The sequence below is a fragment of the Pan paniscus genome, chromosome 20 (genome assembly GCF_029289425.2).
Source record: "Pan paniscus chromosome 20, NHGRI_mPanPan1-v2.0_pri, whole genome shotgun sequence".
NCBI classification, from domain to species: domain Eukaryota; kingdom Metazoa; phylum Chordata; class Mammalia; order Primates; family Hominidae; genus Pan; species Pan paniscus.
Window position 1 is genome coordinate 10,199,965 of NC_073269.2, and position 24,210 is coordinate 10,224,174.

At 56.3% G+C, this 24,210-nt stretch overlaps 1 protein-coding gene across 1 annotated transcript; it reads left to right on the forward strand.

Annotated features, from left to right (window-relative positions):
• Window positions 1-463: 463 nt before the first annotated feature.
• On the forward strand, window positions 464-23,753 carry NRTN (neurturin). The gene is made up of 3 exons (XM_034945970.4): window positions 464-850; window positions 19,198-19,764; window positions 23,178-23,753. The coding sequence occupies exons 2-3, from the start codon at window positions 19,596-19,598 to the stop codon at window positions 23,600-23,602; spliced, it is 594 nt and encodes a 197-aa protein (XP_034801861.1). The 5' UTR covers window positions 464-850; window positions 19,198-19,595; the 3' UTR covers window positions 23,603-23,753.
• Window positions 23,754-24,210: the final 457 nt, after the last annotated feature.

Sequence of the window (24,210 nt, forward strand, 5' to 3'; positions counted from 1 at the left end):
GGAAACAGCTAGTTTGAGGGGGGCGCCGCTCTGGGGGCTTCCCTTGAGGGGCTTCTTTAGTGAAGGGACTTCTTGGCGCCTTGTTCTCTGGAAGGGGACCTGGGACAGGTTTGGGAGGTCTGGCAGAAAGGTCAGATCCTCGATAGAATGTGGGGGGCGCCAAGGGCCACAGGCACTGGCGTCGGGACAGCTGCGGCTCTTAGACACCTTCGGAGGGGGTGTCTTGGGGTCCCGGCTTTCCCGAAGGGGAGCCGTCGGAGTCCCCGGGGCCGGGGGAGAAAGCCGTCTAAAGGGGGCTCTGTGGTTGGTTCCCGCGCCTCTGCCACCTGCGCTCCTCCGGTCCCCCTCCGGCGGGGGCGGGGAGGGCAGGGAGGGCCGGGGAAACCCGAGCCACCGCCCCCAGCCCCGCCCCCGGCCCCGCCCCCGGCCCCGCGCCGGCCGAGCCGTCCGCGGCGGGAGCGGCGGAGGCGGCGGGAGAGCGCGCCCTGAAGCCGCTCCGAGTGCCCAGGTCCCTCTCGCCGCCGCCCCGGAGCCCCGTGCTGCGCGCCGAGGCCGCCTGCGCCGTCCGTGCGCCCCCGCGCCCCGCGCCCTCTGAGCCGCCGGCCGTCCAGGGCACCCACCCACAGCCCCAGCCCCCGCCGGGCCGGGACGGCCGCAGCCCGCGGCTAAGCGAGCCCGGGGGGGCCCCATGGGCCGGCCCGCGCCGCACCCCGCCCGCGGCCGCCCCCTCCGGCCCGGGCCCCCCCCGGGCACCGCGGGCCCAGGCGGCCCGGATGGCGGTCGCGGCGGCTGGGGCAGGGGCTGGGGCCGGCGCGGCCGCCACTGACGGGTAGTCCGGCGCCCACAGCAGGTAAGCAAGGGGCAGGCGGGGCAGGTGGGGGGGCAGCAGGGTACGACGGGGACGACCTGCCCCATGGACGGGGCATGGAGGGTGCTGAGGACTCCGAGTAGACCAGGGGATTCCTTCCTGCAGCAGAACCAGCGGGTGTATGAGGGTGGGGTCAGAGGGACGACAGGTCAGCGCGTGGGGAGGGGCGGGGGCGTGAAGCCAGATCCTAAGCGGCTCTCCAAGCCCGAATCCAGCCGCGGTGTCCCTGTCCGACGGGGCGGGCGCACTCCTGTCTCCTAAAACCTCCAAGTGTGCATCTGAGGAAGGCACGGTGCCCTCCCCAGAATCCCCTTAGCCTCTAGGAGGGCGAGACCCAGACACCCCTTTAGCCATGTGGTCTCCAAGGGGCCGTTGGGGGGCTTCCGGATCCTGCAGAGCCCGGGCGGGGGGCTGCCGTCGCGGTCCAGCTGCGCACAGAAGTAAACATCTGTCAGTGGCGCGTTCCCTGCTCGCCGCCGCCGCCGCCGCCGGGGACACGGTGTCCTCCGGTGAGGGCCGGGCCCTCTCGGCTCCTGGAGCAGCCCGTTCAGCCACCAGAGGGCGTGAAACCCTTTGGTGTTGGGGGTGGGGGGTCCCTTAAGGGCAAAGCCTGGATGTGAAGTGGGGGGAGGCTGTGCCTGCCTTTCCTGCTTTTTATAAAAGGTGTCTCCTGCACGGGGATAGCCCCGAATTGTCCCAGGAGGTGGTTTGTGGATTAGGAGTTATTAGGCCCAAGGGGGCTGCAGACAGATTAGTGGGGAGGGGGGTGTGCTGGAGAGAGAAATGGCTCTTCCAGGGTGAATGCCACCACTGTCCCCTCCCCAGAACGCATCCGACCTGCCCACAGGCTTGTGATTACCTGCAGGGCTCGTCATTGGTCCAGATTTGGGGAGTGGGGCCAGGGGCTTAAAGCAGGGGGGTGCAGGAGGCCGGACCCCTGACTTTCCTCCCTCTTGCCTGTCTCCCCTGCCCTTTCCCTGTTCTCTACATCCTTGTCCCTGTTCCATGGCCCTCTTTGTCTGTCTCTGAGTGCCCCGGGCTGAGGAAGCCTGGGTGGGGTGTGACCAGCCTCAGAGGATGTCAGTGAGGGGCAGGATCCCACCCACACTGCCAGCTTCTCCCACCCCCAGCTTCTTGCCTTGGGGCCCTTTGGACACCCCTCCCTCCTCCCTTCATCCTAAGACTCCCGAGGTTCATAGCTCCGGCACCAACTCCACCCCCAGGGAGCTACAGAAAGCTTCTTCCAGGGGTGCAGGGAAGAAAATAAAACATTCCCCTCTTCAGCTGGGTACTGCATCTGAAACTCCACCATCAGCACTGGCCCCTCACGTTTCAGGTCCCAGTTTTCAGGGAGCAAACAGAGGAGACAGCTTTCAAGAGTTGGGCAGAAGGGACTCAAGAAGTTTGCAGCCGGGCACAACACAATCAAAAGATTGTTTCGACAAATGTGTGTCGATGGCAACCGCGTGGTTGACTGGTGTCAGGGTTGTTGGGTGCTGTCCTTCAAGGGAGGCAGATTTACACCCAGGGACACAGGGCTGGGGAAGCTCAGAGTGGGGATGGAGGGCTCTACCTCAGGGTAGGAATGTCAGAGAAGACTTCCTTCCTGGAGGAAGGGCCTCAGAGGTGGGGCTGTGAAGGATGAGTAGGAGTTTTCTAAGTGGGAAAGGAAAAGGCATTCCAGGTGGCTGTGCATGCAAAGATCTGGAGGCATGGAATAGTCAAGGCACCTTGGTGAGTGTGGGAGAGACTGTTCTAGAAGGCTGGCAGAGGAAGAACTGGGCTGGGGCACTCAAGGTTGAATCCCTGGAGATAGGGGCTGAATACACAGATTAGAGAGGTGCAAGTTGTTAATGTATCTGGAGTCACTGGGCTGGGCTATCTTTGCTGCGGGGCTGTGGGTTTCCTCCGCTGATGCATCTCCCTGGTCCTCCAAGTTGAGGCAGAGGCTCTGGGGCCTCAAGGTGGAGGTGGTGGCCGGGGGTCGGGGTCGGGAGATGGACAGGAGGCTCCCAAACCAGCCTTGCACTTGCAGGGCTGATAATGGCCTTGAAGGAAGCCTGAAGAAAGAGTGGATGTGAATGGGGCATGCCTGCAGGAAGGGTGTCTCGGAGATGATGATGTTGGAATGGAGGGGTCTCCCTGTCAAATCCAAAAGAAATCAGGCTTCAGGCGAGCCCTGGAAGAAATCAGACAGCAGGCCCAGCTTACAGCATGTGGCCCTCACTTCCCAAGTGGGGAAACTAAGGCCCAGAGAGAGGGCACTGTTCGTGCTTAAATAGCGCAGTGTGTCAGGAACCAAGGCACAATTTGAATTTGGGGAGATGGAAAAGATGATGGCCGGGCGCAGTGGCTCATGCCTGTAATCCCAACACTTTGGGAGGCCAAGGCAGGTGGATCCTTTGAGCCCAGGAGTTCCAGACTAGCCTGGGAAGCATAGCAAGACCCCATCTCTACCAAAAATGCAAAAATTAGTCAGATGTGGTGGCATCCCCCTCTGGTCCCAGCTACTCGGGAGGCTGGAGTGGGAGGATTTCTTGAGCCCAGGAGGTCGAGGCCGCTGTGAGCTGAGATCGCACCACTGCACTCCAGCCTGGGTGACAGAGTGAGACCCCGTCTCAAAAGAAGAAAGACAAGATGATTGAGATGACCTGTTTCCCGGGAAACTGAAGAGTGGTTCCCAGTCTCACCCAGTGTTAGGGTTTAACCTTCATCTGGGGTCTGTGCCTCAGTTTCTCTTTCCATCAGATGGCCAGCATCTTGTGGTGTCCTGGCCGCTCCCGGAGGACCCATGTCGCTCAAGCCACCCGCTGGGACCTGTGCCAGCTGCTTAGCCATGCCAGGCCTCATTAGGCTGATCCTGTCATCCCACCCCGGGGACCCCCCTCCTGCCAGCTCCAGATGCCTCCGAGGCCAGCCCTGGGGCAGCCTGGCCAGCCCCAAGAGACTGGTGTGGTCAAGGTGGCAACTTTATAGCCCAACCACAGAGGGCCAGGGCCAGAAATAGTGGGTCTAAGAAGCTGGCACACGCACGCTCCCCAGCCTCCCTCCCCAGACACAGCTGGGTGGCGGGTACAGGAAGAGAGAGCTCCAGGTGCCGGTGGGGGACTGCGGGGCACTGACCCTGCAGGCCACAGGGCCCTCGTTACTTCCTGCCTCATCTCCCTGCATTGTCCCCTGGCTCCTGGCACTCCAGCCACGCTGGTCATCTCGAACAGGCACGGTCCTGCCTCCGAGCCTTTATATGTGCAGCTCCCTCCGCCTGGAACACTCTTTCCAGATCTTCAATGGTGGCTTTTTTTTTTTTTTTTTTGAGACAGAGTCTCACTCTGTCACCCAGGTTGGAGTGCAGTGGTGCGATCTCGGCTCACTGCAAGCTCCGCCTTCCGGGTTCACGCCATTCTCCTGCCTCAGCCTCCCGAGTAGCTGGGACTACAGGTGCCCACCACCACGCCCGGCTAATTTTTTGTATTTTTAGTAAGGACGGGGTTTCACTGTGTTAGCCAGGATGGTCTTGATCTCCTGACCTCATGATCCTCCCGCCTCGGCCTCCCAAAGTGCTGGGATTACAGGCGTGAGCCACCGCGCCCGGCCAATGGTGGCATCTTTACTGTCATCCAGGCGTCAGCTCAAATGCTTCCTCCTCTGAGAAGCCCTCCTTGACTCCCCAGTCTAGAAGCAGCCTCCAGTCACTATGGCTTCATCCTGAGTTTTTTTTTTTTTCCTGAGACAGGGTGTTGCTCTGTCGCCCAGACTAGAGTGCAGTGGTGCAATCATAGCTCATTGCAGCCTCCACCTCCTGGACTCAAGCGATCCTCTTGCGTCAGCTTCCTGAGTAGCTGGGACTACAGGTACATGCCACCAAGCCCAGCTAATTTTAAAATTTTTTGTAGAGACGGGGGTCTCGCTATGTTGCCCAGGCTGGTCTCAAAATCCTGGGCTCAACCGATCCTCCCGCCTCAGCCTCCCAAAGTGCTGGGATTCCAGGCATGAGCCACTCTGCACCCAGCCCCATCCTGGTTTTTTGTTGTTGTTTGTGTGCTCTTGACATCTAATTACCTTATTTCACATTTATTATCTGTCTCCCCGACTGGATGGTGAGTTTGTCGGGGAGGGGCCCAGGGTGGCCTTGGTTACCACCAAGTCCCTGGTCCCCAGCCAGGCCCTGGCACACAGTAGGCGCTCAATAAGTGTTTGTCAGGTTAATTCGTGTGCTGGAGGCGGAACCCAGCCTGGCACTCTGGGCTTTCTGCCACTGGGGCCTTTTACTTGCTGGATCTGCTCTGCTGTGTGTCTTTAAGAAAATCTCGTACCTCCCTGGGTCTCAGCGCCACTGTTCTCTCAAACAGCAGGTCCTAAGCCCCTCTCTCACCTCTCCTCTTTTCCTCTTGTTAACACAGGCCAGCGGGTTCCCAGGCAGTAGTTGTGGAGTCCGGGAGAGAACAAGTTTGGAGTTGGATCCAGGTTCCAATCCCAGCTCAGACACTTGTTACTTTTAATTAAAAACATTTTTTTTTGGCCAGGCGTGGTGGCTCATGCCTGTAATCCCAGCACTTTGGGAGGCCGAGGCTGGCGGATCACGAGGTCAGGAGATCAAGACCATCCTAGCTAACATGGCGAAACCCCGTCTCTACTAAAAATACAAAAAAATTAGCTGGGCGTGGTGGCGGGCGCCTGTAGTCCCAGCTACTCGGGAGGCCAAGGCAGGAGAATGGCGTGAACCCGGAAGGCGGAGCTTGCAGTGAGCCGAGATCGCGCCACTGCACTCCAGCCTGGGGACAGAGCAAGACTCCGTTTCAAAAAAAAAAAAAAAATTTTTTTTTGTAAAGACAGAGTCTTGCTATGTTGGCCAGGCTGGTGTTGAACTCCTGGTCTCAAGCAGTCCTCCCACCTTGGCCTCCCAACATGCTGTGATTATAGGCATGAGCCACCACAACCAGCCTCAGCTGCTTACTTGCTGTGTGCCCTTGAATAAGTCACTTAACTTCTCTTAGCCTCAGTTTACCTACGTGGAAAACAGGGCTAATAATAATAACATGTTTTTCAGGGACTGTGGGAGAATTAAATGTAGGGGAAAGCACTCATCACAGTGTCTGCCTCTAAATAATGGAATAGCCAACATTGCTGGTGTTGTTATTGTTGTCAGAGAGGCCAGAAAGCACATGCTTAAGAATATGGAGGTTACGGCCTGGCGCAGTGGCTCGTGCCTGTAATCCCAGCACTTTGGGAGGCCAAGGCGGGCGGATCACGAGGTCAGATCAAGACCACCCTGGCCAACATGGTGAAACCCCATCTCTACTAAAAATACAAAAATTAGCTGGACATGGTGGCTCGTGCCTGTAATCCTAGCTACTTGGGAGGCTGAGACAGGATAATCGCTTGAACCCAGGAGGCAGAGGTTGCACTGAGCTGAGATCGCTCCACTGCACTCCAGCCTGGCAACAGAGCAAGACTCCATCTCAAAAAAAAAAAAGAATATATAGGTTATAGGCTGGGCACGGTTGTCACACCTGTAATCCCAGCACTTTGGGAGTCTGAGGCAGGAGGATCACTTGAGGTCAGGAGTTCAAGACCAGCCTGGCCAACATGGTGAAACCCCGTCTCTACTAAAAATACAAAAAAATTAGCTGGGTGTAGTGGCGTGCACCTGTAATCCCAGCTACTCAGGAGGCTGAGGCAGGAGAACCGCTTGAACCCCAGAGGTGGGGTTGCAGTGAGCCGAGATCGTGCCACTGCACTCCACAGCGAGACTTTTGTCTTGAAAAAAAGAAAAAAATAGAGGTTTTGCAGCCATTGATTGGATAATAAAAGAAAAAAGAATATGGAGGGAGGGGTGTTGGAAGTGAGTCTTTGAGGAATGAGTAGGAGTTTGCTGACCACCTGTGTTCAAATCCCAGCTCAGCCACTTAGGTTGTTTGAATCTGAGCAAGTTACTTCACTTCTCTGGACCTCAGTTTTCCACCTACCAAATGGGGATAAAATAGTCCATACCTTGATACAAGTTACTACATGTAAAGTGCTTAGAATGGCACTAATAGTGTTGTTCACGAGTGTTAGTTTCAGTTATTATTACTATTATTATTAGAGACGGAGTCTCGCCCTGTCGCCCAGGCTGGAGTGCACTGGTGCGATCTTGGCTCACCGCAACCTCCATGTCCTGGGTTCAAGTGATTCTCCTGCCTCAGCCTCCCGAGTAGCTGGGACTGGTGGAGTGCACCACCACACCCGGCTAATTTGTTTTTTTTTTTTTTTTTGTATTTTCAGTAGAGATGGAGTTTCACCATGTTAGCCAGGCTGGTCTCGAACTCCTGGCCTAAAGTGATCCGCCTGCCTTGGCCTCCCAAAGTGCTGGGATTACAGCTGTGAGCCACCGCACCCGGCCCAGTTATTATTATTATTATTTTATTTATTTATTTTTTTGAGACAGAGTTCACTCTGTCACCCAGGCTGGAGTACAGTGGTGCGATCTTGGCCCACTGCAAGCTCCGCCTCTTGGGTTCACGCCATTCTCCTGCCTCAGCCTCTCAAGTAGCTGGGACTACAGGCGCCCAATGCCACGCCCAGCCAATTTTTTTTGTATTTTTAGTAGAGACAGGGTTTCACCATGTTATCCAGGATGGTCTCGATCTCCTGACCTCGTGATCCACCCGCCTCAGCCTCCTAAGTGCTGGGATTACAGGCGTGAGCCACCGTGCCGGGCCCAGTTATTATTATTATTTTACCACTATTATTATCACGAAGGAGCCACCATACTCCTCCCCAGAAACCACTATCCCTGACCATCCATCCCTCAGCTTCACTTTGGCAAAGACAGACCCAGAGTCCTTCAAGACAAGCTCATGTGCTGAGACTTGATGCCCAGGGTAGCAGGAAGCCAGCGATAGTTCTAGCAGTTGGGCAGCACTCAGCTTCTGTGCTGGGGGAAGAAGAGGAGAGGCTGGACCTCTTTGTCCGGCAGACCTGGAAGGGGCGGCTGGGGGTGTCTGTGTCTGCACCCCCTGACACATGAAGCCACCCCTAGGTTGGCCTCTGGCCCCCGCAGACGCAGTATCGGAACCAGCTGTGCTTGCCAGATGTTCCTGGTTTGCCCCCAGATGTGTGTCGCCAGTTCGAGGCTGTCCTGGCTGCCTCATCCCTCCCGTGGGGTGGGCCCAGGCCCTGGGGCCCTCTGAGGGAGGGGGCACATTTTTGTGGGCTGTGGAATTTGTTTTGTGTTTTGCAGAATCACTGAGTCTTGCCTTGAGAGGCCCAGACCCCTGGCCAAGTCTTGCCCCTCATGGGGCCTCAGTTTCTCCACCAGTGGAACCTCAGGGAACTCCTAGGGGCCATCTAGGAACAGGAGACCAGGAGGCTGCCCTAGGAACAGGCCCGGCCATGAGCCCTCAAGCTATCAGCACTTGGGGAAAACAGAGGCACAGGTGCGCAAACACATGTATGCCGCGGCGTTCACACACACAGGCACTTCCCCACTGGCATGTGCTGGCTTCACGGCCTGGCATCCTCTACCCATGGGCAGTGGCAAGAGCACAAGAGCCACTTGGTCAAGCTCTTCCAGGTCCTCTCTGGCTTTCCTACAGTGCTGGGTGGCACCCTTCGTGCCCTATTGAAGATGGGAGGCCAGGCATGGTGGCTCACACCTGTAATCACAGCACTTTGGGAGGCAAAGAAGGGAGGATCGCTTGAGGCCAGGAGTTCGAGACCAGCCTGGGTAACATGGCGAGACTTTGTCTCTATTAAAAAAATTTTTTTTTAATTCTAAAAAAAACAGATGGAGCCTGGGCATAGTGGTTCATGCCTATAATTCCAGCACTTTGGGAGGCAGAGGCGGGCGGATCACCTGAAGTGAGGAGTTTGAGACCAGCCTGGCCAACATGGTGAAACCCTGTCTCTACTAAAAAATATAAAAGTTTGGCCAGGCGCAGTGGCTCACGCCTGTAATCCCAGCACTTTGGGAGGCCGAAGCGAGCGGATCACTTGAGGTCAGGAGTTTTAGACCAGTCTGGCCAACATGGTGAAACCTCGTTTCTACTAAAAATACAAAAAAATTAACCAGGCATGGTGGCTTATGCCTGTAATCCTAGCTACTCGGGAGGCTGAGGCAGGAAAATTGCTTGAACCTGGGAGGCGGAGGTTGCAGTGAGCTGTGATCATGCCACTGCACTCCAGCCTCCAGCTTGGGCAACAGAGCAAGACTCCGTCTGAAAAAAAAAAAGCCAGGCATGGTGGCGCACACCTGTAGTCCCAGCTACTCGGGAGGCTGAGACAGGAGAATCGCTTGAACTCGGGAGCCAGAGGTTGCAGTGAGCTGAGATCGCACTACTGCACTCCAACCTGTGTGACAGAATGCGACTCTGTCTCAAAAGACAAAATACAAAAATTAGCCAGGCATGGTGACAGGCATCTGTAGTCCCAGCTGCTTGGGAGGCTGAGGCAGGAGAATGGCTTGAACCTGGGAAGCAGAGGTTGCAATCAGCTGAGATAACACCATTGCGCTCCAGCCTGGGCAACAGAGCCAGACTCCGTCTCAAAATATATATATATATATGGGGAAACTGAGTCACAGGAGGACCAGGAGTGAAACGGAGAGGAAGGAGAAGTGTATGCAGGGCAGCACCCCCACAGGCAAAAGTGTGCAGACTTGGGATCTGCAGCAAGCTCACCCCTCTGTAAACTGAATTCTCAAAGTCAGCCCTGTGCCCTGCAAAACCTCAGCCGAAGATGTCCCTCTAGAAACTCCCATCCAGCAAAGACAGTCATGGGCACAGACACCATGCTTACAGGGCTGGGCAAGAGGAAGGCCCCCATGGCTGGGGGTGGCCAAGATGGGTAGCAGGGAAGGGTTTCTGGTGGAGGGGCTGTAGGAGCTAGGGCTTTCAGGGTAGAGTAGGAGTTTGCCAAATTAAGATAGGCCCCAATTCCAGGCCTCCCCAAGATTAGAAGAGATGCCTACATGGAGAGAGGGTCCCCCTCCCTTTCTTCATCTCTCAGGTGCCACTCTTTGAGATCGGGAGTTCTGTAGGACAGAGGCTTTTATCCCTGGGACTGGGTGTGCCCGGCAGGTGTCCCCTGGGGAGTTCGGTGGGAAGGGGAGTGGGGGTGCCAGGGCGTTGCCTGTGCATAAAGATAATGAGCAACATTTCCTGGCATCACCAAGGAAGGTGCCAGAAACACACACCCTTGCGCCGGCTGTCTGTTGCTTTGGTTGATTGGAAGGGCCTGCCTAGCTGTGTGACGTTGGGCTGCTCTTTGCCTCTCTCTGAGTCCATTTCCCTTCTTTCCCCTTCCTTCCCCAGCTCTGGGGATTGTGTGGCCTCCAGCTAAAAGTGAAGGTCTGTCCTAGGTCCTTCTTGCTGCACCTCACACTGCTACGCTCCCAGCCCCTCCAGGAAGGAAGGAGGCTTCCCTCCCTCCAGGCAATGCAGGTTCTCCAGGATTTCTACGTTTTCTCCAGGACTGGGAAGGGATCTCTAGCCAGGCCCTGCACAGGCAATGTAGACGGCACCCGGGATCCCTGCAGGGGTGGACACGGGCAGTGGTCAGGGCGGGGCCGTTCCCTCCTGAGTCCCCCGGCCCCATCTGCTTCCCCTCCTCTCACTCTCCTCCCACCGTGTCTGTGCGCCCTGGAATCTTTGCAGCTGTGGGCGTTGGTGGCGTGTTCACCTGTGCACCCCTGTGTGTGTGTGTGGCCAGGAGGAGGGTCTTGGGGACCTTGGCCAGAGCACAAATGACAATGGATGCTCTTGTGTGTGTCTCTGTGAGACCGGATTATCACGTGTGAGTGGGGAAAATCTGTGTGTGTAAGTGGGATCATGCTTGAGTGTGAGTGTGAAAACACCCTGGTTTTTCACTGTGGGGTTGTTCAAGTGTGTGTGTGTGTGTGTGTGCAAACACCAGCACGTGGATATAACGTTTCACCACAAGTGTGAAAGCACTCAAGTGTGTGAGTGTGATTTTTTTTTTTTTTTTTGGAGACGAAGTCTCGGTCTGTCACCCAGGCTGGAGTACAGTGGCGCGATCTTGGCTCACTGCAACCTCCACCCCTTGGGTTCAAGCAGTTCTCCTGCCTTACTCACTCTCCCTAATAGCTGGGATTACAGGCGTGCACTACCACACCCGGCTAATTTTTGTATTTTTAGTAGAGACGGGGTTTCGCCATGTTGGCCAGGCTGGTCTCAAATTCCTGACCTCCAGGGATCCGCCTGCCTCAGCCTTCCAAAGTGCTGGGATTACAGACGTGAGCCACCGCGCCCGGCCTGTTTTTTTTTTTTTTTTCTTTTTGAGACAGAGACTCACTCTGTTGCCCAGGCTGGAGTGCAATGGTGCGATCTCGACTCACTGCAACCTCCTTCTCCCGGGTTCAAGCAATTCTTCTGCCTCAGCCTCCTGAGTAGTTGGGATTACAGGTGCCTGTCACCGTGCCTGGCTAATTTTTGTATTTTTAGTAGAGATGGGGTTTTGCCATGTTGGCCAGGCTGGTCTCGAACTCCTGACTTCAAGTGATCCACCCGCCTTGGCCTCTCGAAGTGCTGGGATTACAGGCGTGAGCCACTGTGCCTGGCCGATGGTGTCTTTTAAAAATTTATTATTTTCTATTTTTGTAGAGATGGGGTCTTACTATGTTATCCAGGCTGGTCTCGAACTTCCAGGCTCAGGCGAACTCCCCGCCTCAGCCTCCCAAAGTGCTGGGATTATAGGCGTGAGCCACTGAGCCTGGCCGAGTTTCACCAGTATTTCTGCTAACGTCCTTTCTCTGTCCCAGGGTCCATCCAGGATCCCAGATGACATTTAGCCATCCCCTTTCCTTTGGCCCCTCCAATCTGAGACTCCTCCTCCATCTGTCTGTCCTTCATGACCTTGACTCTTTTTGTCTTTTCTCTTCTCATCTTCTTTTCGTTTCTTTTTTTGTTTTTGAGACGGAGTCTTGCTCTGTCGTCCGGGCTGGAATGCAGTGGTGCAGTCTCGGCTCGCTGCAACCTCCGCCTCCCAGGTTCAAGCGATTCTCCTGCTTCAGCCTCCTGAGTAGCTGGGATGACAGGCATCTGCCACCATGACTGGCTAATTTTTTTTGTATTTTTAGTAGAGACAGGGTTTCACCATGTTGGTCAGACTGGTCTCAAACTCCTGACCTCAAATGATCTGCCTGCCTTGGCCTCCCAAAGTGCTGGGATTACAGACGTGAGCCAACGTGCCCCGTCTTGTCTTCTTTTCTTTTCTGAGACAGGGTCTCCCTATATTGCCCAGGTTGGTCTCAAACTCCTGGCCTCAAGCAGTCCTCCTGCCTTGGCCTCCCAAAGTGCTGGGATCAAAGGCATGAGCCACCTTGCCCAGCCAGTGAGTGTTTTGAATGAAGGTGGAAGCGTCCAAGTGTGTGAGTGTGGTCATGTTTGAGTGTGACTGTGAAAACGCCCTAGCATGTGAGCACGATGTATTCAAATGTGAGTGTGAGAACACACTAGTGGATTCATGCGGTGGTGTTCTGGTGTGTGGGTGTGATTGTGTTAGAATATGTGAGCCTGGAAACATCTGAGTATGCATGGGATCATGTTTGGGTATAAGTATGAAAATACTGGCTGGGTGCAGTGGATCACACCTGGAATCCCAGTGCTTTGGGAGGCTGAGGCGGGAGGATTGCTTGAGGCCAAGAGTTTGAGACCAGCCTGAGCAACACAGTGAAACCCAGTTTCTACCAAAAAACAAAAACAAAAACAAAAATACAGCCAGGCATGGTGGCACACACCTGTGGTCCCAGCTACTTGGGAGGCTGAGGCAGGAGGATCACTTGAGCCCAGGACTCAGAGGTTGCAGTGAGCCGAGGTTGCGCCACTGCACTCCAGCCTGGGCAACAGAGCAAGATTCTATCAAAGAAAGAGAGAGAGAGGGAAGGAAGGAGGGAGGAAAGGAGTGAGGGAGGGAGGGAGGGAAAGAGAGAGGGAAGGAAGGAGGGAGGAAAGGAGTGAAGGAGGGAGGGAAAGAGGGAGGGAGGGAAAGAGAGGGAGAGAGAGAAAGAGAGAGAGGAAGGAAGGAAGGGAAAGAGAAAGAGAGAGAAAGGAAGGAAGGAAGGGAAAGAGAGAAAGAGAGAAAGGAAGGAAGGGAGGGAGGGAGAGAGGAAGAAAAAGAGAAAGGAAAAAGGAAGGGAGGGAGGGAGGGAGGGAGGGAAAGAGAGGAAGGAAGGGAGGGAGAGAGAGAGAAAGAAAAAAAGAAGGCAGGCAGGCAGGCAGGCGTGTGAGTGTCATCATGGTCAAATGTGTGATTGTGTTTCAATGCGTGTGAAAAAGTCCAAGTGTGTGTGAGTGTGAGGACACCCCAGGATGTGTGTGTAACCCTGTTTGAGTGTGGAAATGTGAAAACAGTGAATGTGGGAGTGTTTTGTTTTGTTTTGTTTCGTTTCCAGACGGAGTCTTGCTCTGTCACCAAGGCTGGAGTGCAGTGGTGTGATCTCAGCTCACTGCAACCTCTGCCTCCCGGGTTCAAGCGATTCTCCTGCCTCAGCCTCCCGAGTAGCTGGGATTACAGGCGCACACTGCCACACCCGGCTAATTTTTTTTCTTTTTTGAGATGGAGTCTCGCTCTGTCGCTCAGGCTGGAGTGCAGTGGGGAGACCTCAGCTCACTGCAACCTCCACCTCCCAGGTTCAAGTGATTCTCCTGCCTCAGCTTCCCGAGTAGCTAAGATTACAGGCGCCCACCACCACACTCGGCTAATTTTTGTATTTTTAGTAGAGACAGGGTTTCACCATGTTGGCCAGGTTGGTCTCGAACGCCTGACCTCAGGTGATCCAACCGCCTCAGCCTCCCAAAGTGCTGGGATTACAGGTGTGAGCCACTGCACCCAGCCAAATGTGGGAGCGTTTGAGCACACAAGTGTGCTTGAGTGAGAATGCTTGAGCATGTGAGTGTGATCGTGTGTGTGTGGGCAGTGTGGGAGTGTGTGTGTACGAGTATGAAAGAACCTGAGTGTGAGGACATGAGATGGCTGGGTGTGAATGAGTGTGAATGGGCACACAAGTGTAAGCCTGACAGTGTGCTGTGTGAGATGGGGCATCTCGCTATGTTGCCCAGGCTGGTCTCGAATTCCTGGGCTCTGGCAGCTGTGGGTGCTGGCAGCGTGTTCACCTGTGTACCCCTGTGTGTGTGGCCAGGATGAGGGGTCTCAGGGCACAGATGATGACCTGAGCTAGATTGCAAATGACAGTGGGCACTCCTGTACCTACAAATGTGTGTCTCTATGCAGTTGGACAGGTACAGATGCCTCCCTAGGTTAGGGCCTCCGGGACACAGGAACACGCATTGTGCACACCCAGCCCCCTCCCCGTGCCCTCCGCCACACCCACATCACCCCCACCTGGTCGCGTCCATGCCAGAGACAAACCAGTTAGGTGGCCCCCGAGAACAGAGAGGCCCATTGTTCATGGCTGCTAATCAGCCCTGCCTGCTGGGCCCCCTCCGCCAATGGCCCCCCGATTTCCTGCCCTCCACCAGAACTCTAGGTGGGGTGAGTCTGAAGCTCCAAGGCCTCCAGGGGGTCCTGTGACCAGGCCATGCTGGGGCTAGGCCCTTGGTAGAAACAGACCACCACAGCCCAAGACTTGTTCCAATCCAATGGGGAAACTGAGTCACACCACTCCAAGACTTGAATGTGTGGGCAAGCAGGGTGGAGGGGGTCCAGAGAGGTCCGGGGCCCGGGTAGGTTTCCTGCCTGTCTCCACCTCCTACCACCAGCATTCAAATGCTGGCTCTATGACCTTGGACAAGTCACTTCCCAGCTCTGGGCCTGTTTCCCATTCATGCAGTGGGGATAAGGGTATTACTTGCAGCCAGGCGCAGTGGCTCATGCCTGTAATCCCAGCACTTTGGGAAGCCAAGGCAGGAGGCTCGCTTGAGCCCAGGAGTTCAAGACCAGCCTGGGCAACATGATGAGACCTCGTCTCTACAAAAAATTTAAAAATTGGTCAGGTGTGGTGGCTCACGCCTGTAATCCCAGCACTTTGGGAGGCCAAAGCGGGTGGATCACCTGAGGTCAGGAGTTCAAGACTAACCTGACCAACATGGTGAAACCCCATCTCTACTAAAAATACAAAAAATTAGCCAGGCGTGGTGGCACATGCCTGTAGTCCCAGCTACTTGGGAGGCTGAAGCAGGAGAATTGCTTGAACTTGGGAGGTGGAGGTTGCAGTGAGCCGAGATCATGTCATTGCACTCCAGCCTGGGCAACAAGAGCAAAATTCCATCTCAAAAATAAATAAAAATTTTAAAAAATAAATAAAAATTGGCTGGGTGTGATGGTGCATGCCTGTGGTCCCAGTTACTTGGGAGGCTGAGGTGGGAGGATCACCTGAGCTGGGTAGGTTGAGGCTGCAGTGGGCGCTGTGATTGCACCACTGTACTCCAGCCTGGGCAACAGAGTGAGATCCTGTCTCAAAAAAGAAAAAAAAAAGTGGGGGTATTACCTGCTTCTTAGGACGCTTGTAAGGTTGGAATGACTGTATCTGTGTTAAGTTTGTAAAATGGGGTTGGACATAAAGTAGGTGATCATTAAGAATAAAGGGGATGATGGCCAGGCACGGTGGCTCTCGCCTGTAATCCCAGCACTTTGGGAGGCTGAGGCGGGTGGATCACAAGGTCAGGAGATCGAGACCATCCTGGCTAACATGGTGAAACCCTGTCTTTACTAAAAATACAAAAATTTAGCTGGGCGTGGTGGCGGGCGCCTATAGTCCCAGCTACTCAGGAGGCTGAGGCAGGAGAATGGCGTGAACCTGGGAGGCGGAGGTTGCAGTGAGCCAAGATTGTGCCACTGCACTCCAGCCTGGGCAACAGAGCAAGACTCCGTCTCAAAAAAAAAAAAAAAAAATTGCCAGGCACGGTGGCTCACGCCTGTAATCCCAGCACTTTTGGAGGCTGAGGCGGGTATATCACGAGGTGAGGAGATCAAGACCATCCTGGCTAACACGGTGAAACCCTGTCTCTACTAAAAATACAAAAAATTAGCTGGGTGTGGTGGCGGGCGCCTGTAGTTCCAGCTACTCTGGAGGCTGAGGCAGGAGAATCACTTGAACCCAGGAGGCGGAGGTTGCAGTGAGCCGAGATCGCGCCACTACACTCAGCCTGGGCGACAGAGTGAGACTCCGTCTCAAAAAAAAAAAAAAAAAATTACTTAGACATGGTGGCACATTCCTTTAATCCCAGCTACTTGGGAGGCTGAGGCAGGAGAATCGCTTGAACCCAGGAGGTGGAGGTTACAGTGAGCTGAGATCGCACCACTGCGCTCCACACTCCAGCCTGGGCAACAGAGTGAAACTCCGTCTCAAAAAAAAAAAAAAAAAAGGAATAAAGGGGATGGGTTTGACATCTGACAAAATGCTGCTGCTGCCATCCGCTTCTGCAAAACCTCAAGAATGAAGTGTCCTTCCCATGGCCCACACGAGGCCCTGCACGAGCTGCTCCATCCCCTTCCAAACCTCCCCTCCTCTCTCTTCCCCTCCTCACTCTGCTCAGACACACGGGCCTCCTCACTGTTCCTCCAACATGCCACGTGTGGTCTGCCCCAGGGCCTTTGCACAGGCCGTGCCTCTGCCTGGAACACCTGCCCCCAGATTCTCCTATGGCTGACTTCTCACACTTGGGTCTTAATGCATGCATCACCTCCTCAGGGAGGGCCCCCCTGCCCACCCCCAGTGAATCTAGCCCCATTCAGGACAGTCATCTTTATTATGCACTGATTGTATACTATGCCCAGAGACTTCAACTGTGGTTTCTTTTTCATCCTCCCAATAAATCCATCCATCCATCCATTCACTCAGACATGAAATTCTGGACCCTCCAATTCAGGATCTGGGCCACCCAGTGCCTAGTTTTTTTTTTTTTTTTTTTTGCGACAGAGTTTCATTCTGTCACCCAGGCTGGAGTGCAGTGGTGCAATCTCAGCTCACTGCAACCTCCGCCTCCCGGGTTCAAGCGATTCTCCTGCCTCAGCCTCCCAAGTAGCTGGGATTACAGGTGTGCCACCATGCCCGGCTAATTTTTGTATTTGTAGTAGAGATGGGGTTTCACCATATTGGCCAGACTGGTCTTGAACACCTGACCTCAGGTAATCTGCCCTCCTCAGCCTCCCAAAGTGCTGGGATTACTACAGGCATGAGCCACCGCACCCATCAGCCTAGCTTCTTTGTGTTCATTCATTCATTCATTCATTCATCATTCAGCAAATGTCTATGAGCGCCTACTCTGTGCCACTGAACCAGCTGGGCTGGCCCTGGGGGAGAATCGACTTCCCCTGCAAATTCACTCTCATCAGATCCCCGGGCTGGTCTAGGATTTGTTTAGATGCCCTCACGTTGGGGAACTCATTCCTTACTAAGAATAACCACCACCAATACCAAACAGTCTCAAGTACCACCAATAGTGGTGAGTTCTCAGGGTGACTACAGCATCTGCTCCCAAGCCCAGCCCAGCCCATATGGTGTGTGCTGTGTCAAAGAACCTGGGTTCGAATCCCATGTCCTTTTCTAACCCTTGGACAAGCCCATACTCATTTTGTGCCTCGGTTTCCCTAGCTGTAAAATGGAGATAGTAGTGCCTCTCTCGTGGGCTCAGCACCAGGCCTGTTACACAGCTGGTGCTTAATAAATGTGTCCTGTTACTTAAGGTCTGATGTGTGTAGCTCCCGTGGTCGCCGCCCATGGGGGTGAGTGGGGTGGGGAAGGGGTGGTTCAAGTTTCTGCACATAAGGACACGAGGCACGGTCCATGCAAATGAAATGCAAATCCCATGCAAATAAATCTCTGGGTGGTGCAGGGCACTGCGCAAGGCTGGAGGTACAAGGTGCACGCATTGGGGGGGGGCGCCTGGGAACCCCATGAGCCGAGCCCAGGCCCGGAGGTGCTGACCCGCATCCAGCCTGGCTTTCAGTGCTCGGTGTAAATGTTTACACCTGGCCGGCCGCCAGGCTCCACGCCGCCCCACACTAGGCAGCCAGGAGGGGGAATGTAAACTCGGGCTGGGGGCCGCGGGACACTCGGGAGGAGCCCAGACGGCGTCGAGTGTGGTGGGTGTGTACACGCGAGTTATTAAACACCGACTATATGCAGTGAGGAGGATGCCACCAGGCACTCACAGCACCAAGTAACTGGTGCCTGAATGGGTAAAGCTCAGGGCATTCCTGGGGGCCCACTAGCGCCCCTGCACCAGCCAGAGGTTGAAGTGAATAGGGTAGGCAGTCATGGAAGGCTTCCTGGAGGAGGCACCCTCCAAGCTGAGATTGCAAGGGGAGTGACAGCTAGGTACAGTGACTCACGCCTGCAATCCCAGCTCTTTGGGAGGCCAAAGTGGAAGGATAGCTTGAGCCCAGGAGTTTGAGACCAGCCTGGGCAACGTTGTGAGACTCCCCTCTCTATTAAACAAAAACAAAAACAAAAAAAATTAAAAATTAGCCAGGCATGGTGGCTCATGCCTGTAGTCAGTCCTAGCTACTTGGGAGGCTGAGGTGGGAGGATCGCTTGAGCCTAGGAGGTGGAGGCTGCAGGGAGCTGTGATCACACCACTGCACTCCAGCCTGGGTGACAGAGCAAGACCCTGTCTCAAAAAAAAAGAAAGAGAGAGAGAGAAAGAGAGAGAGAGAAAGAAAGGAAAGAAAGGAAGAGAAAAAAAGAGAAGAAAGAAAGAAAAAGAAAGGAAAGAAAGAAAGAGAAAGAGAGAGGAGGCTGGGTGCGGTGGCTCATGCCTGTAATCCCAGCACTTTGGGAGGCCAAAGTGGGCGGATCACTTGAGGTCAGGAGCTTGAGACCAGCATAGCTAACAGGGAGAAACCCTGTCTCTATTAAAAATACAAAAATTAGCCAGTCATGCTGGCAGGTGCCTGTAATCCCAGCTACTTGGGGGGCTGAGGCAGGAGAATCGCTTGAACCCGGGAGGCAGAGGTTGCAGTGAGCTGAGATTGCGCCACTGCACTCCAGCCTGAGGGACAAGAGCGAGACTCCATCTCCAAAAGAAAAAAAGAAAAAGAGGAAGAAAGGGGAGTGGGAGTGGGGAAGGAGGGAAGAAGTGTTTTCCATGGAAGGACCTATCTGTGCAAAAGCCCAGAGCTGGGACTCCATGTCCAGGGCAGCTCTGGTCCATTGCTGCCCACTTCTGGGCCTGCTTATCCATCTGGATGGGAAACAGGCTCAGAGAGGGGCAGAGTCAATGGAGGACACCAGCATGTAGGGAACAGTGTCAGCCCCAGATTCCTGCCTCCAGACTGTCCTAAACACCACCCTCCCCGCGCCTTTGTCCCACACTGCCACCTGCCGGGAATGACCTCTCCTCCTTTCACTCTTCCCCCTGGCTCCTCAGCTGCAGCCGCTCCGGCCTCCTTGCTGTTCCTGGGATACGCCACACTCAGTCTGGCCTCGGGGCCTTTGCACTGGCTGTGTCCCCTGCCTGTGATGCCATTCTCCTCTGCCTGGCCAACTCCTACGTTTATTCAAGTCTGGACCTTGTCATCGGCTCCTCAGGAAGGCACTCCGGGACCCCCAGATGGGGGCGGTTCCCTGTGACTCCTGGCACGGAGGCCAACCCCTTCCTTGTTCAATGTTTCCTTGAGGGACCATTCCCATGTGATTATCGACCACTCGGCAGGCGTTCAAAGTCAAAGGCCCCACACTGAGTCCTGGCCCAGCGCCCTGTGCCCGTTGGCTGCTGGAGGGACAGACGGGGCGTGCGGCTGACCATCCCGTGCCCGCAGGCTGAGGATGCAGCGCTGGAAGGCGGCGGCCTTGGCCTCAGTGCTCTGCAGCTCCGTGCTGTCCATCTGGATGTGTCGAGAGGGCCTGCTTCTCAGCCACCGCCTCGGACCTGCGCTGGTCCCCCTGCACCGCCTGCCTCGAACTCTGGACGCCCGGATTGCCCGCCTGGCCCAGTGTAAGCTCCTCCTCTGTGTGGGGTCAGATACCCCCAACGTAAGGGGTAGAATTTCAGGCAGTGGAGTGGGAGGTGGGGGGGGTGTCATAGGTTTTTTAAAGATAGGACCAGCCAGCCCCCTTGCAGGGAGGCAGGGACAGACATCCTAAAAGATTATTCAGGGCAAGGCATGGTGGCGCCTGCCTATAATCCCAGCACTTTGGGAGGCTGAGACAGGAGGATCTCTTGAGCCCAGGAGTTCATGACCAGCCAGGGCAATGTAGCGAGACCGCCATCTCTACAAAAAACTTCAGAAATTAGCCAGGTGTAGTGGCGCACGCCTGTAGTTCCAGCTACTTGGGAGGCTGAGGTGGGAGGATCACTTGAGCCCAAGAGTTCAAGGCTGCATTGAGCTATGATTGCACCACTATACTCCAGCCTGAGCAACAGAGCAAGATTCTGTCTCAAAACATTATAATAATAAATACATTTTCTAAAAAAAGATGGGGTGGAGGGAGGTTGCAAATTCCCCCAATGGCCTGGTGGAGCTAGGGTGACTTCTGGGAACTGGGGTCTTTCGGCTCAGCTGTCACAACGAATTAGGCTCTGCCCTGAGGTCCCGTGGGGGCCAGATGGAGATTAGACCTGGGCATTCGCCTGGTTGGCCCCCGCGGCGCAGCAGGGGGGGCGGTGGGAGGAGAGAGAGGCTGGATCTGAGGTCCCAGTGACCTGCCCCAGGGGACAGGGACCAAGGGGAGGCGGGAGATGGGGCAGGAGCTAAAAACCGGAAGAAAGGCCCAGAGATTCGAAGGGGTGAGGAGGGGTGGAGAGAGGAGAGACGGGGCTGGGGGCACAGACACGGGCAAAAGTGCTGCTATAGGGACACAGAAATGCCCACCCTGAGGGCAAGACCCTCGCCCAACTCCCCACCAATCCCTAATGCCTGCCCCACCGCAGGTGCTGTGGGGTGAGGGTGGTGCGTGGGCCCTGACCCCTGTGCTCACGCACATGTCCATGCGTGCGCCTGCACGGGCATCTGAGGCGTGGATGCCGGCAGGGTGCGTGTGCAGCGCCTTTGGGTGTGGGCGAGTACGCCCATGTGCGCGTCTGCGCCCGCCCCTGCCAGCCCACACAATCCTCTTTTCTTGTCCTTACAATGCACAAGGGTGGCCTCCAGCACGAGCTCCACTTCTGTCCTCCCACCACTTCCCTCTCTGCAAGCGGCGTGAAGTCCTTCCTAGGACTCTGGGACAGAGACCCGGGCGGGACCCCCAAAATCCAGTGCTCCAGGACTTGGGGTGCGGGGGGCAAAGCACGAATGGAGGAATTTCAGGCACTGCGGAGGGTCAGGGCCCATGGGTGGGTGCCTGTCTGCCCTACTGCAAAAAGGGAGTGGCCACTGACTCCCCAAGTCCCCATGTTCTAGGCTCCTGGTGGAATTTCAGGCTGGGGACCTTGTGTTCTAGCCCCTGTGCAAGCAGCCAGCCCCGTTGCAGGGAGGCAGGGACAGACATCCTAAAAGATTGTTGCCAGGTGCGGTGGCTCACGCCTGTGATCCCAGCACTTTGGGAGGCCGAGGTGGGCGGATCACGAGGTCAGGAGATGGAGACCATTCTGGCTAACACTGTGAAACCCTGTCTCTACTAAAATTACAAAAAAATTAGCCGGGCGTGGTGGTGGGCGCCTGTAGTCCCAACTACTCGGAGGCTGAGGCGGGAGAATGGCGTGAACCCGGGAGGCGGAGCTTGAGTGAGCCGAGATCGCGCCACTGCACTCCAGCCTGGGCGACAGAGCGAGACTCCGTCTCAAAAAAAAAAAAAAAAAAAAAAAAGATTATTCATTGTTTATATGGAATTCAGATTTAGCCGGGCATCTGTATTGTATCGGGCAAGCCCACAAATGTCTGCTTCGATGCACCCCTCTGGGGTTGGGTGTGCCCCTAACTAACCCCCCAGCACAGTCCTGGCCACTCCAGTCCTGCTCCGGGGCTTAAAGAACACGGACTAGGTTGCTCAGTCATCGCCCACCCCCCGCACCGATTTCCCACCCTCTCAGCCCCGGCCAAGACAGAGATCATGGAAGCTTCATGGGACAGACAGGGAAACTGAGGCCTGAGGTTGCAAGTGGCGAAAGTGTTAGAGTCATGCTCTGAGGCTGGGTTTGTCTTGTTTCTGAGACCCCCTGTGGGAACAGACATCTCCTCCCCCACCAAACCCCAGGAGACAGACAGCCCCTCCTTCCCCAGGGCCACCCAGAGGCTCATTCTTTTGACAGCCAGGTGCACCAGCCCGGGGGGCAGGTGGGGACTAAAGATTTCCTCTCCCAACCACAAGCGTGACTGCCACCTGCTCTGGGGCTGGGAGTCCCCTGCCTGCAGGTCCGCCAGCAGCGCTGCCTGTCATTCCAGCGTCTGCAGTTCTCTCCTGGGGCTTCCGAGTTTGGGGGTGGAGCCACCGCTTGGGTAATAAATTTAGGCTGCCAGGCCCTGGGAATTGGTGACTTGGGCACCTCCTGGCGAGTGTGGGAGAAAGCGGCTGGACCTGGGCCAAACTTGGGTGAACGATGAAGGCAGGAAGAATGACCTTTAAGCCCGCCTCTGTCGCTCTCTCTCGGCCACCTGCTAATGATGTGACCTTGGGATGGTCCGTTTTGTCACCTGTCACATGGGGGTGGCCTTGACAGTAGCTGCTGCCACTCCATGGAGTGGGGTCCCCACACAGGCCTCGGATGCAGTAGGCTGCGGTACCTGCTGCTCCTCTGCATTCTGAGAAACCCAAACACCCCGATTCATTTCTTGGATAGGGAAACTGAGGCTCCACTGCACAGCGGGGCAGTGGGGATGGAGGGAGTCTGAAAAGCCCGGGGACTCAGAGCAGACGTCGGGGCCTGAAGAGGGGGGCTCTAGAGACCTATGACAACCTCACTAAAGAGGGATGGGGCATGGGAAGCAGCCCCCCAGTGCTGCCCAGAGAGGGTGCACCAGTGTCCTGGGGCAGCCCAGCATAGGGGAGGGGTCCAGATAGATTTGCGATGGAGGACGAGGAGAATGGAGCAGCAATGGGGTGAGAGAGGGGCCCAGAGGAGGTGAGTTAGAGACCCCAGTCAGCTCAGCTCAAGGTGAGACGGGCTGGAAAGCGGCCCAGAAAAGATGGACCAGGTTCTGGGCAGCCAATACAGGCTCAGGGTTCAAAAAGGGGTTTTGGACCAGCGTAGGGGTGTGAGTGTGTACGTGCCCCCCAGTGCCGCCCAGAGAGGGTGCATGAGCAGCTCAGCAAGAGGGTGGGGAAATTTGGGATCTGGGAGTGAGACGAGAAGCCGTCTAGGCCTGGCGTCCCAGCAAGGGTCTTCGTTTGCAGGGTACAGAAAGGGTAGGGGGCTCCCTCCCACCCCCTGCACCCACTGACCCCCCCTCCTTTCTGTTCCTCCCCTCGCAGACCGTGCACTGCTGCAGGGCGCCCCGGATGCGATGGAGCTGCGCGAGCTGACGCCCTGGGCTGGGCGGCCCCCAGGTCCGCGCCGTCGGGCGGGGCCCCGGCGGCGGCGCGCGCGTGCGCGGTTGGGGGCGCGGCCTTGCGGGCTGCGCGAGCTGGAGGTGCGCGTGAGCGAGCTGGGCCTGGGCTACGCGTCCGACGAGACGGTGCTGTTCCGCTACTGCGCAGGCGCCTGCGAGGCTGCCGCGCGCGTCTACGACCTCGGGCTGCGACGACTGCGCCAGCGGCGGCGCCTGCGGCGGGAGCGGGTGCGCGCGCAGCCCTGCTGCCGCCCGACGGCCTACGAGGACGAGGTGTCCTTCCTGGACGCGCACAGCCGCTACCACACGGTGCACGAGCTGTCGGCGCGCGAGTGCGCCTGCGTGTGACCCTACCTCACTCGGCCGGCGCGGCGGCTACTCCCCCCGCCTCGACGGCACCACTGGCCGGCCCCGCGAAAGACTGCGCGTGCGTAGAGCACGCCGGCGCGGCCCCGGGACTCTCGCGATAACTGTACTGAGATAAAGTGTGGCAACTCGAGCTGGCTGGTGATTCATCCTCGGCGAGGGGCTCGCGTGTGGGCCGCGTCGCAGTCTCCGCCGGGAAAGCGGGGACCAGTGGGGGGGCCCAGCTGCAGGGTAGTGGGAGGATGCTGTTTGCTTTGGGGGAAGGGTAGATGCAAAGTGGGTCCAGTTTATGGCGGACAAAAAGGAAAATGGGGTGAATGGGGCTATGTTGGCAGGGACCGTCCTTCCTGCCTCCCTACGGGTCCCTCTGCCCGTCCCGAGCGTGTTCCGGTCCGCACCTCTTCGCTGTGTGGGCTTCTGGGGAGGGGAAAGGGGAGCTATGCTCGGATGAAGAGACCGAGGTCTAGGTGGACCCCGTTTCCCCAGCTTGTTCCCTTCCGCACCTCTCCGCGGTGCGGGCTTCTGGGATGAAGAGACTGAGGTCTAGGTGGACCCCGTTTCCCCAGCTTGTTCCCTTCCGCACCTCTCCG

Bases quoted from the DNA above. Each gene is read 5' to 3' on its own strand.
- NRTN (XM_034945970.4), top strand. From the start codon at position 19,596: ATGCAGCGCTGGAAGGCGGCGGCCTTGGCCTCAGTGCTCTGCAGCTCC. The intron at 19,765-23,177 runs GTAAGCTCCTCC...CTCCCCTCGCAG, and splicing joins GATTGCCCGCCTGGCCCAGT to ACCGTGCACTGCTGCAGGGC.